Below are 14,272 nucleotides of genomic sequence, written 5' to 3' on the forward strand. Positions count from 1 at the left end.
TCTCTTCAAAGATAAAATATTTCCATGCAAGTTGGTTTCCAAGAAACAATGCTCAGCATCTCTGAAATTGGATCCTCTTCTCCAGAAAAACTTTCCTACAGATGCCCCCATAGTCAACTACCCAATGCTTGGGAGTACAAAATAGAAAGCAGGGAAGATTCATGGGCAGGAAAACCTTTACAGTAATTTAAGTCCATAAATAAGACTGATCTAGGTCTTAAAAGCTTTATCCGTCATATTCAGACTCAGCATGGAATCTGGAAACCCTGCTGTTTCTGTCACTTTTAGCCAATTGTTGGTTACAAACAACAACCATCAAGTCCTAATGACTGTCAAGGTCTGTGTTACGGCCACACAACACAAAAAGAGAAATGATGTCCCTTTTCTGGCATCCCAGTTTTTTTTCCTCAGCTTCTGACAGTAAGTGGGTAGGAAGAAGCAAGGAAAGGGAAAGAGTATCCTCTTTCCAGGCACTGTGTTTTCAAAAAATACATGATCTCATCCGTGCTTCACAACCACCCCAGAGGTGAAGTCTCCAGGACTCAAAGAGACTGGGAAATCTGCCCAAGGTCACATAGCTAGAAACTGGAGAAGCTGTCTAATACTCTATGCTGCTTCCCAGCTGGAAAAGTCTAAACAGTGGTTATCAACAAATTCCCATCCATTTATTGAAACATCCCTAGAGTGAAAAAGACCAAAAAAGTGACTACTTATGACCAAATTTAGTTCATTTATATGAACTAACATTTTAAAAATTTTAAGATTTATGTACTACTTAGATGGTTAACAGATGATTCTCTAGGAAAAAAATTAGCAATGTGTACTAAGCATTAAAAAAAAATACACTTCCATTTCCAGAACTAAAGTCTCACAAAATATCAGCAATGTGCATAAACATGTATAATCTTGAGAGTCATCCCAGGGTGAAAACACTTGAGGAAAAAAAATGATACCTAAATGTCCCACAATAGGAAATTGGTAAAATAAATTATACCATATTTGCTACTTATACACACATATATTAAAAATGATAGCACATATTCATATTTATAGACATGGGAAACTATTCACAACTCATTTATTTAAAAACACTGTGTGTATATTACAAAAATCACAGGGGGAAAGTCTGGAAAAATTTTTAAAATGTAGCCATACTTTTCAGTGGCTGTCTAAATCTTTACAATAAAAGAAATGTTTTGCAATCAGAAAGGGAAAAAGTAGGAATCTCAACTACTACTTACATAATTATGCTAACTCAATAGCCCCATTCTAAAAAGGACTTAAGTCAGCTATAAACATTTACAATATTTATATGTATTACATTTATATGTATTTACAATAAAATATTATATTTAACAGAAGAAAATGACTTATTAAACTTTTGTCACAGAGCCAAAAAAAATACTTAATATTTTTTTTTCTGATTTCTACACATACATGCTGCTCCTTACACACTTTATATATCAGTAATATAAGATTAAATGCATTTTTTTTTAATTTAAAATTTCTGGTATAAGAAAACAGTCCTACCAAAAAAAATAAAAAATAAAAAAAATAAAACTTTCAAAAATGCCCTCAGGATGTGTGGGACCATACTGCCCTCTGCTGGAGATGTGATTCCACACTGTTAGATAAAATTTTTTTATTCATCACTATGTACTTTAAGACACTGTGTCTGGAACTATGGGATCCCTACAAGGAAAACGAAAATGCCTTCTGTGCTTAAAAATTAAAACTTCAAAGAGAGAAAATAAGAAAAAAAAATATAAATTTTTTTTTAAGAATTCTCTCTGGACCCTACTACAACTGTCCTGTTATTATGATTATTATCATCATTATCCTGAACAGAAAATAAATGGTTCCACCTCATTTATAGAACTCAAAAGCACATTAAACTGTATTAAATATAGAGAAAATTTCCTAGAACTTCCTTCACATAATTGAATGTATTTGTGTGTGTGTGTGTGTGTGTGTGCTAGGAATTAAACCAGTGGTGCTTTACCACTGAGCTATATCCCCAGCTCTTTAAATTTTTTATTTTGAGACAGGGTCTTACTAAGTTGTTAGAGCCTTGCTAAGTTGCTGAGACTGGCCTTGAGCTTGTGATCCTCCTGTCTCAGCCTCCTGGGTCTCTAAGATTACAGGCATGTGCCACCATGCCCACCACATAATTGCATTGACATGTTTCCTGAGTTAAAGAACCCAACTTATCAATATCCCTTCAATAGTATGAACCACCAGGGGGCACACTCTCTAGCCCCCAATCACCAACCTGACCTGAAGAAGTCTGACTTTCTCCCGGACTCTATGCTCTGTCACCCAATGGCACCTTTGACAGTAAAGACTCAATCCCTTCTTTCTTACTCCTCTGGAAATTATACCTATTGATTTTCCTTTCCAATTTAGATAGTTCCAATCTCAGAGGATCTCTTCCTGTTGCTTCTCAATGTGACCCAAAATATATTTCCACTATCATAACTGCTAAACAGAAGTAATAATTCTAAAGTAAAACTGAATGATGACAAACGAATATTATCAATCTCTAAATTTATATGAAGTATCCAGTATCTTCTAAAATAATCTAAGCTATTTCAATTCAGCCAGCCATCAAGGTTTCATTTTATACCCAGATAGCCGTCCATTATCTTTCTCCATGGATGTTCTATTGATAAAGTTGCTGAATTACACTTAATTAGCATATTGGACTGTTACTCCTGGAGAAAACACAGGGTTAGGTTCCTAGAAGACTGCAAGAACAACATGTTTCTTAACTGATCAATACAGAATGTCAACTGATGTATACTTTTGTTTAAAAACACCTTACTTAATGCACTGTTGACACATTAACAATGAACTCAGCTAAAAGTACCATATCTCATGCCTGACTATGGTTAACATACATATTTTCTCCATTAGTGTTTAGGAACATTAGCAATGCCTTCAGCATTATATTTGGGAGTCATCTTATATAGCAAAACCACAAGCAAAAATACAAAAACATGGCATTAAGTGTACTGGAAAAGAAGCTGAAACAAGAAAGCGAAGTGTTTCCTTCTTTACCTCAGCAGGAACATGTGCACTGGGTGACTCAAACAGCTTGCTATTCTGTATATGTACACATCCATGAATAACCAAAGAAGCACCACCAGTACTGATTGTGAGGCTATAAATTTTAGAAAATATGTGAATTCACAAACATGGAACTCATGAAAACTATATCACTGTCCTTTTGTTTTTCTTAATGATTAATACTACAATTTAGCTGTTTATAGAACATGTATAGTTTTGATATCTCTGGACCATTATGCAAATATCTGAGAAAATTATTCCATTATTTCTACAGTAAGTATCTTTTGGGTTCTAAGCCAAAAATTTACAACTAAGCTAGAAAAAAATTAGTTGTTGATTAAAGAATTGTTTATACAAAAACTTACAAGAATCTAGAAGTCTCAAGGGCGGGGGGGGAAGAAAAAAGAAAAGAAACTTGGCCCATAGTTGTTTTTTTTTTTTTTGGAAACAGGGTCTTCTTATGTTGCCCAGGCTGGCCTTGAGCTTGTGATCCTTCTGCCTCAGGTGCCCAAGCAGCCAGGACTACTATAAATGGATGAATCATATGACTGTCAATTTATCTATGCCACCAACCCCTCTACTCCTAGAATTCCTTACTTGGTAAGTGCTACTGTGTTCAATTTTATACTCAATTTTTATCATTCAATTTAAGATGAATCAAATGACTATCAATTTATCTATGCCACCAACCCCTCTACTCCTAGAATTCCTTACTTGGTATGTGCCACTGTGTCCAGTTTTATACTCTTTGACCTAGAAAATTCCATTGCTGGAATTTAGATATCCGCGCTCATGCATGACATGATATTATAGCAGCTGTGTAATAACAAGAGATGTATATGTCCACTGAATGAGGATTGGTCAAATAAATTATGTTACCCACATAAATTGAGCAGTTTATCAAAAATAACAGTAGGTCCACATGGACAAAATGTAAGACTATCTCCAAGATGTAAGTCAGAAAGAAAGAAAAAGAGCTAATTGTAAAATACTGTATGTAAGTTTCAAACAAAATTATCTCTTAAAGATACACACAAGAATTAGAAACTGTGGGGACTCTGGGTAGCAGGACTGTGTGGCTAAGTACAGGGTGGGTAGAGGCTTTTACTCATTACTACATAACCCTTCTATACTTTGGATATATTTTTTAAATGTGTGATTTTTAAAAAAGATTTATACACCCTTAAAAGGTGTTTAAACATGCTAAAACATTTCAAATAAAATATTTAAATAATTTTAAAATAATTTTTAAAAATATATATGAACCTGTTTTACTAACTTTCAATTTAAGATGAATCATATGACTGTCAATTTATCTATGCCACCAACCCCTCTACTCCTAGAATTCCTTACTTTCCAAACTTCTAATTAGCTATGAAAATAGAGAAAAAATTCTTTCTAGTGTCAAAAAAGAGCAGCAATCTTACCTTAAATATGATGACAATGGGTATATCTTCAGACAAGGTGTTATGCCTCAGGTAAAACCGCCCCTGCTTCACAGCCATGTTCGTTCTACTTTTCTTCTCATGGGTGGAGCTATGCATAAATACAAGTTTGTTAAGCTGCATCCTCACTCAGTAACATTCAACTGCAGTAATAATGAGCATCCATCAACCAGGTTTAATTTGAAAACACTAAAATTCTTTTTTTTTTTCCTTTCTTTTTTTCAGTACGGGGGATTTGGGAATAAAACAACCTATTTTTCTTTAGCTTTGAGATTATGGTAGAAGCTTTGTGGATAAATGAGTGATAGTCACCTCCTGACCTACTTCACTTTAACTTCACCTGAATTACTATATCCAGTGAAGGGCATACATCATGACTACTTTCATGTATTGAAAAGAAAAAAAATAAATAAAAAGAAAGAAATAACTAAAAATGGGCCCAAAGCCACTTGAAAAAAAGTAGAAATAAGAGGAAAAAAATGGACGTTAAATTAATACTCCAATAAGACTCACCTCCAGTCTTGGTATACACTGAAGCCACAAAAACACTAAGTAATCTCCTTCTAGTACTACCTCTGTTAGTTTTAAAATTCTTAATGAATTTAAAAGCATTTGAAAGCTCTATTCAACCACAATAGTAACACATACTCATTACCTACAACATACTATGCACCACGACTCACTAATCTTTTACATAATAACTTATTTAGAAGTGCTGTCCTAGAAAACGAATCTAAGTAACTGCCCTCTTCAGTATCAGTCAGAAATGCACTTGTGGGATTCAAATCCAGACTGGCTCCAAAACTGTGTATAGTGGAAAGATGTAGGTTGTAGAATTATTACATCTGGGTTCAAATGCTGGCTGCTACTTACAACCAAAGTGAGCTCAGGGCTTATTACTCATCTATAAAATGGAGGTGGTACCATTTAATCATGAAGAGTTGCAGTGACAAATAAAATTAAAGTACTTAAGATACTGCCTAGCTGCTAGTAAGTGCTCGATAAACTATCATTACTGTTAGCTGCCTTTCTATCAGAGAGAAAAGTGAAGACATGAATAAAACACAGAAAAGAGGTTACATAAATGATATAAGGGATGCTTTTGTACAAAACAAATACATTGTGAATGAGGCTAGTCTAGAAAATTAAGTTTATGATGTAATTCATTAGATAATGAATATAAAATGGCCTCTGCCTATAAGAATGTAGGAATATACATGTAAATGGTCAGAATGAAAATAAGCATGAAAAACTGGAGTACTTTTGTAATGTTTTATTTTATACAAGTTCATTTTATGCTACAGATTAATAGAAAATCCAATTAAATAGTCACCTTTCAAATGCTGTCTCACATACTCATCATTGAAATTTTAAAATCAATATCCTACCTGGGTGTGGTGACACACACCTGAAATCCCAGTGACTGAGAAGGCTGAGGCAGCAGGATGACAATTTCAAGACCAGCCTCAGCATCTTAGCAAGGCATTAAGTAACTTAGAAAGACCCTGTCTCAAAAAGTAGGTAAATAAAATTAAAAGTGCTCTGGATGTGGCTCAGTAGTTGAGTGCACCTGGGTTCAATTCCCAGTATCCAAAACAATCAATCAATACCCTATAATTATAGACTTACACAGTAAATTGAATGCAGATAATTTCAAAATCACAATATCTGCTATTGAGAGAAACACTGACAGTCTCCATAGAGGACAACAGCCACCTGGTATTTAGGAATATCAACATACCTGAACAGCACTATCTCTGCTTCCCATACCTGGTAACAGAAGCTCCCACAGCTCCTTTCCTATCTGCCTCCACGATGATTCTGTTCTTAGACAGCTGTTCTTGGATAAGAATGACTTTTTCAACTCCTTTAACAATGAAGTAGCCACCTGTCCAGAGGAAACAAGGAAAGTTTTACCATCTTTTCTTCAGCTAGTGTGACTGAACAGTGTAGGATCTCCTGACTAGAGATCACATCTCCAATGCTCTGTGGCACTGGTGATCACTTAACCTGAAGGTGCTGCCGATATTGTTTTATGTTGGATGAATGACAGTGTCAGCACATGATTTCATACAAATGAGTCGCAAGATAATACCCTTCTTAAGGACATAGGCTATATCCTATTGGTGTCCATATTACCATCCCCTGACACATAGAGCATGTAAATGAAAAAAGAAAGACACTAAATTAAACTTCAGATTCCTTAAGCACAAAAGTAACAAACAGTCTTCAACATAGACTGAAATTTATTCCAAGTTTTCTAACAAGTCAGTGACTATAGTAGACTAAGATTAGGTTTCCTAGATAACCTATTTAGAAAAACTCATAACATTACACTTTATTTTTTTGCACACAATTCAGAGTAGATCGAAACTTCATTTCTCCTGCAGAATATAAGTAAAACAAGGCAGCACATTTGACTTATGAAACATTTTGTTACAGTCTAGTAAAATCTAGTTTTCTTCCAAAAACTTCTAGGATTCCACATCAATGCAACTATATAGGAATTAAAGTGACTATAAATTAAAATAAGTCAGTGTGAAATGTGAGCTAAGGTATTAAGACGATTTTCTGTTATGTTACATTTGAAACTTCACCAAAGAAGCTGCGTAAAAATAAGTACACATATAATTTTTAAAATTTAAACGACAACTAAAAAGACTTCCAATTTTTCCCTCCTTTGCTGTACTTAAAACAGTCTAAAGTGAGCCACTTTAAACCAGGCTAGACAAGTAACTTGAGTCAATTACTCTTGAATTTTAAGCATCCCCAAAGAAAACATTGAGCATGCATAAAAAGCAAAGACTAATGAACCATGGCAGTAAGTCAGAACTTGGGGTGTTAAAATTTCAAATCTAACACAAAACAGGAAACAGTATATTTTTAGAAATACAGACTAAGAGAATAAAGCTGAAGCCAAATTTTCAGATGTTTTGTGAACACAGTTTTATACAATATTGTTCATTATAAGGCAGAAAGGCTGATATTGTTTTAAGGAAAATGTTAAACAACAGCTACATCAGAACAAAGAAAAAAAAATGAAAGGGGGTAAATCTAAGCTATTGCACATACCTGGGTCTAAAGGACATTCATTTAATTTGGCAAATTCTGCTGGTGTTTTCCCTGTAAGAACACAATTTGAACTTCGCAACATTATGGGCATCCTGTTCAAAATTAAAAAAAAAAAAAAAAGAAAGAAAATAACATGTTCAAACAGTCACTGGCAAAAGTTGCAAAGAAGACAATACGTGCGGTGCACACATCACTAAGGATTCTGCATATCTGTGCACTCTGTTAGAAAGGCAAAAGAACAATATTATATGAAAGAGACACAGGAAACAAAGAATTTTCTCAGGGCACTACTTTTCTAGCATAGAAAATAAAATCTCAAACATTTAGCTTAAATTGTGCATACTGATTTTAGTGAAAGTCAGAAATGACAGCAACTCCTCACTCATGATAAATGTATCATGAATGCAGTTACTCGGAATAACACAGAGAAACCAAGTGTAAGGACAAGAGACGATCAAAACTAATCAGGAAATTAAAAAAAAGAAAACCATCTTGGCACTATTAAGTTTTGTCATTCACCTAAAACTCTAAGAACAAGATGACTAATAATAGATTTGACAAAGAGAAATACAAAATTACAGAACTAGAAAGAGAAATTATTAAGAATGTATTTCAAAATGATTAAGAGATGGAAGATAGGAAGGAGAGTTTACAGTCATGGGAGAACAAAGAAGGTCTAATGTGCATCTTTAGACTTCTAGATGGAGAGAGAATGATTCAAGAGAAAATACAGAAGTCATAAATCCTCAGAAAAACATCTACACAAAATAAATAAAAAGAAAGTCACACCTAAACATATCATAGTCAAGTTAGAAAATACCAGATAAATGGGAAAAAAATGTTAACAGATGTAAATGAATATTAACATTGTAAGAATAATAATTTCTAATTTATGGGTTAGAAAAACAAAACCAGATAGAAATAAAGGTTGGTATAACAAAAGCATATAAAGTCAAGACTGATTTGATCCAAGTAAAAACTTTCTAAGGTTTTTGTTCTTTCCAGGAAAATAGAAGCACTGCTTATTTTCAAACTTTACTAAGTACACATTTCAAAATTTCTAAGGCAAACATAAACAACAATACTGTACATTAGGGGGCTGGGATGTGGCTCAAGCGGTAGCGCGCTCGCCTGGCATGCGTGCGGCCCGGGTTCGATCCCTCAGCACTACATACAAACAAAGATGTTGTGTCTGCCGAAAACTAAAAAATAAATATTAAAAAAAAAAACTCTCTCTCTCTTTTAAAAAAAAAAAAAAAAGCCTGATCTAAAGGAAAACTACAGACAATAGCACAAAACAACTAGAGAACAACCCTGTTTCCAAACACACAACACATTTGTAGAAAAAGGCTTTCAAAAAGTTCCAAAAATTTGACATAAAGCACCAATTTGGAAATTTAAACATCTTCTAAATAACTCATTGGTTAAAAAAAAAAAATCATTAATGGGGGCTGGCTGTAGCTCAGTTGCAGAGCACTTGCTTAGTATGTGTGAGGCACTGAGTTCAATCCTAAGCACTGAATAAAAAAATAAACAAATAAATAAAGGCATGCTGTCCATCTACAACTACAATAAAAATTTTAACAACAACAAAAAAGAAATCATAATAGTAAGGAAAGGAAAATAATATTCTCAATTTACATTTTTACACCTGAGAACCCTGCACCGATTAAAGTTACAGAACATGAAATAAAGATTTAAGAATATTAAAGTTACCACAGTAACCAAAAGAAGAATTAAAAGAAAGAAGCAAAGTATGGACGAGGAAGGGAGAAACATGGTGACAAAGTAAGCTCAGCCACATCTTCCATATTAGGAGTCAATAAATATTATCTCAAGTTGATGTAGAAAATAAAGGGGAAAGCTCCGCATTTAGAAGTGGTTGTAGCAACCACCAGAAGAAATAACTGCAAAGGCTACAAGTTAGGAGTGGGACTAGGGTGAGGAATAAGGAGGGAGGCTACCACTTTGTATCTAATGTTCTTATGTACTGTTTGATCTGTTACCAAGTAGGAATAGCATCCAAATTAAATCTTTTTAGCTCAAAAAATAATTTAAAAAGAGACCAGGTAAGTAAGGTAGTACCTGCTACATATAAGCACTCTACTTAACAGAGGTCAGTTTTCTAAATGCAGGGTTACTAATAAAATCACCTATTATAGAACCTGGCATATACAGTATTCAATAAATACTAGTTACATAACCCCTCCTCAACACAGGATCTAAACTTTCAATCTTACAATTTCCGTTTTGCTCCAGTCTCTCGTCCCTTTCCTTCGCAGTATTCAATCAGGTTCATAATAAGTAAAGAGTAAAGTATGGTATATAAGAGAAATGCTATCATCTTCCCACTGATCGACAGTCTTGCTAAAACACAAATTAACATTTTAATATCCACACTTATTTTCCTAACTGAAGAATGAAGACAGAAATAATATAGACATATTGCACTGATTTTGGCAACAGACCCAACAGTACATAAGAATATCTGATGCAATACATTCCCCTTGGAGGGAAGCATGAGGGCAGTTTGTTAAGGACTTGCCTATCCCAGGACTCGCCTGTGCTGCTATGATTACTGATGCCTGCCTTCCCTGAAAGCTATGAGTGAATGTATGTAGACAACAGGGGCTGATATTTTGTGCGTTCTATTCACCTGAGAACCCAGCATGACAAATGGCACTTCGGGGAGGGGGGGGGGCGGGGACATGACACTCAAATAGAAATTATGTACACTAATTTTAAAAGTCTAATATCATTATTAAACTCACAACACTGTGGATTTTGTTCATTTCTACAAGAGACTCAATATAGTTTCCTAATTAGAAAAAGTAGATTTCCAAAATGTTAGCTGATGCTCTCTCTTGTTATTATTCCCAAACTTGTTCTGGCAAATAAGTGACTTCTCCTTTAAATACTTCCGCGTGGTAAAAAGTTAAATTTCCAAAAAAACTCATACTTAAAATATACATAGGATCCACCAAGATGATCAGCCCAGGAAGGGTTCAGTGAAATGCTATCTTAGCTAATGTTCCCTGACAGCTGGGATCAAAGGAGGAAAGGGACGCATTTTCCCCAACTTTACAGAAAAAGTTTCACGATTAATAACAACCACAATTCTAAGCTAGGCATTTCTGTACATGCCTTACAAGTGTTGGCTCATCAAATCCAAAAAACAACCCCATGAAATAAGTATCATTTCCTACATATTTCAGACGAGGAAATGAAGGAAAAGAAACAAACAAAATAAATAAATAAACAAAAACTTTAGAATTTATTCAAGGTCACATCATAAGTCTGAAATTGAGGCAGTGTGGCTGCAGGATGGGCTTCATTTCTTACCTGCCAATGGGTAAGGCATTGCGGATGATCCTCTGGCTGCCTCGGGTGTATTCAATATCCACTGTAATGGGGGCAGAATATGTCATGTCCCTCAAGCGGCACTGAAAAATAGAATCAGAGAATTATTACTCCTCCTTTCTGGAAAAGAACAGGTTCTGACCTCTTCAGAATTCAAAATCTAGTGGCAGTGTGCCCCACACTGAAATTTGATCTTCCTTCCACTGAGCTGTTCAGTGTGCTGCCTTAGGGAATTGAGAGTTCTCAACATGCCTTCCCCACGAGGTAGATGAAATCATGTATGTTTTTCTGTTTTGTTTTGTGGTGCTAGAGATTAAACCCAAGTTCTCACATATGCTACACAAGAGCTGTTGCTCTAAGCCATAGTCCCTGTCCTGACATCACGAGTTGATACAGACATTGCAACAGTATCCCTGGTTCTGCCAGCTCAGAGATGAAACAATAAATCTGATGTTGATTTTCTTCTCACTCATCTGGAGCCATCACCAGTCTCCCCCTGTATCTTTAAAACAATGATGTTCCTTACAAAGTAAATCCATGGAAAGTAATCAATGTGCCTGGGTGTACTGTTCAAGACAGTTTACAACCAACATAACAGTGCCTATAGTATGTAAACACACAAACACAAATTAAAACCATATTTAAATATTCTCCAAATACACTAAACTCCTTACCAAGTGATATGTTATGCACAAATCACTCACTGAATCATTCTAACAATTCTGGAACCATCTGTGGGATTTTAGATACTGCTGCCCTATGCAGTTTGACATGGCAGTGACAAGTTAAATGATGCCTTGCCTGAGCCATTATCAGACATAAGGAAACCACATCCAAATTTTCTGATGACTTTTCTATTAGGTTGATGGTTGTAGTTTCAAAAAAGAGAATTTTTCTGAATATCAACCATATAACTCATGGTGCTAAATCCTCTCTCTGGCTTCTATTGAACAAAAAATAGTTATATTTAAACATCTAGTCTTTAGAACAGTGTCATTTTGAAATATTAAAAATTATTTATATACTTATATTAACTAGGTCAAGCCTCCTATTTCAGGACAGACTAACGGCAGTATGGCATGGTGCCAAGAGTGTGGGCTCTACTGCCTAGTTTCAAATCCTGGCACCACCACTTCTGTTTCTACATCTCAGTCTCCTCAAATAAAAAACGGGGATGAGAATGATCATTTTAATTTCCTGAGTGTAAAAAAAAAATTTTTAGCATGATGCCTTGTATATATAAATATTATTTTTATTAATAAAATTAATGTAATGTACATAATAGGCAAGCATTTAATGAGTTTTAACAGATCCACCCCTTCAACAGAAATGAAATTCCACAGATATGATTAAAAAAAAAAAAAAAAAACTAACTAGGTCCCCGCTCCACGGGCCCTGAGGTCTGCATCCCCTTGTCTGCTCTGACCACAGGAGTGGAGCTATTCTGATGGAGCCTGCAGCAGCTGCATAGGCCCCCGACCTGCTCACACTGTCCCCAGCTCTGCAAGAGCTAAAATCCATCCAAGAAATCTTTGCCTTTCATCTCTAATTACAATAATATCTATATATTTTCTTCAACACCAGAAAAACCAATTATAGTAACAAATGAAGCCTTAGCCTTCTTAAACTTCAAATTGTCTTCTCCCTTCTCTGAACTCAGTAACAGAGTTTGGAAAATAATTTTTTTAGATTGCCAATTGGCTGCCTTATTCTTTAAAAACTGGAAAGATCTAGCAAAGGGGAAATGGGAGGAGGGAGAAGTCAAACTGGGACACATACTCTCCTTACCCTACAGTCCTGGCCACACCCCTTTTTCACCTCACCACAAATCAAGTGAAATCTACCTTACCTCACAGACCTGGCCCTTCCAAGCATTCAAATTGCAACCCTGGTATCTGCTTCATGTGTTTCATTATTTTAATCTCTCCACAGAGTATGTATCTCACTTCTTTTTTCAATATTTAGACACAGAAGAAATGTTCAACAAATACTTGGTGTATAAATAAGAACAAAAGTCACCAATACAGAATGTCTGGTTACTTGATCATACTACCTAGACAATAACCATCATACTGAACACCTTATTTGTTCTTCAATAAAGATCCCTATACTATATTTCCTGATTGCTATTTTAGTTTTCACTTGACTACAACATGAACCTAAAAAATTCATATTCTTTCCTAAATCATTTCCTAATTATAGACCCTAAATGGAGGAATCTGAAATCAAGAAAATATTAAAAGCCAATAAAAGGGCCTGCCTTTCTATAAGCATTTGTCTATAGCCCTATTAAAGCCACTATATTTCAGCTTTCTTCTCATCCATCTCTCCTATGAGACTATAAGCTCCTAGTTCTTAGTCTATTCACAATGCCTGGCTGACCCTCAAAGGTGTGTCAGGTGAGAGACCCCTGCAATGAAGAGCATAGTACGTGAGGTACAGTGGCTGAGCAATGGTATGAAGATTACCAAAAAGCTCTGAAACTGGATACAAATACGGCAGTTATACAACAGTGCATGCTAATCAGGACAGAATGACAAAATAAATAGTACAGAATTATTTCCTAACACAGTATAGTACAGGCTGAATGTCACTTATCCAAAATTACATGGGATCCAAAAAATTAGAAATTTCAGATTTTTTTCATATTCTGAAATATCTGCATAAATTTTATCAGGTGAGCACTGGAATGCTCAGCTTTGAATTCTGGGTTTCCAGATTAGGAACTTTCAACCTGTACACAAGTGTTTATTTAATTTGGTTATCTCTGTCTCAGAAGTGTTGGTTTTTAATCTTTGGGTTTTTTTTAAGCATGTTTTAAAGTAAGCTTTTAAGACAGCAGATTCTTTGAGTCAAAGCAAACAAGTCCAATTAAAATAATGTTTATAATTACCTCATGGGGAGACACTGGTCTAGTTACATTGAAGCTTTCTTCAACATCAGGAAGCCCAACATAGATATTAAGATATCTGAAAAGCAGATTATTCCATTATATATTTTATTTCTTCAAAAAACACATTGTTTTAAAAAAAGAAGCTATTTTTTTCCCAAATATAAGAATTCTGCTTTGACAAATCATTACTTTGCAAAGGGTAACAAATTAAAAATTATAATTGAACATTTTTTTGAAGTGATAGTACATGTAGTTTTACAAATGAAAGAAAATACTATCAAAGTATCTTTTAAAAAACTGTAAATCTCTTTATACAAATACTGAAAATATAGCTCCATAAGAATGATACACAATGAAAAAAGCAAAAGTACAAAAAGGGTACCTATGATATGCTATCATTCAAATAAGGAGGACATAGGAGGGGAAAATATAT

The 14,272-nt window shown here is 34.7% G+C and overlaps 1 protein-coding gene across 3 annotated transcripts in view; it reads right to left on the reverse strand.

The window, feature by feature from the left end:
* The window catches only part of Polr3b (RNA polymerase III subunit B), a 130,053-nt gene that overhangs the window by 103,055 nt on the left and 12,726 nt on the right, over positions 1-14,272 (reverse strand). For all 3 annotated transcript variants that reach the window (XM_015482813.2, XM_048802616.1, XM_048802619.1), the window contains exons 5-9: positions 13,840-13,915; positions 10,929-11,029; positions 7,587-7,678; positions 6,285-6,402; positions 4,497-4,605 (exon numbers count right to left, since the gene is read on the reverse strand). In XM_015482813.2, coding sequence (XP_015338299.1) covers positions 4,497-4,605; positions 6,285-6,402; positions 7,587-7,678; positions 10,929-11,029; positions 13,840-13,915 — 496 coding nt within the window. The remainder of the gene's footprint in view (positions 1-4,496; positions 4,606-6,284; positions 6,403-7,586; positions 7,679-10,928; positions 11,030-13,839; positions 13,916-14,272) is intronic.

The sequence above is a fragment of the Marmota marmota genome, unplaced genomic scaffold (assembly GCF_001458135.2).
Source record: "Marmota marmota marmota unplaced genomic scaffold, marMar, whole genome shotgun sequence".
Lineage (NCBI taxonomy): Eukaryota > Metazoa > Chordata > Mammalia > Rodentia > Sciuridae > Marmota > Marmota marmota.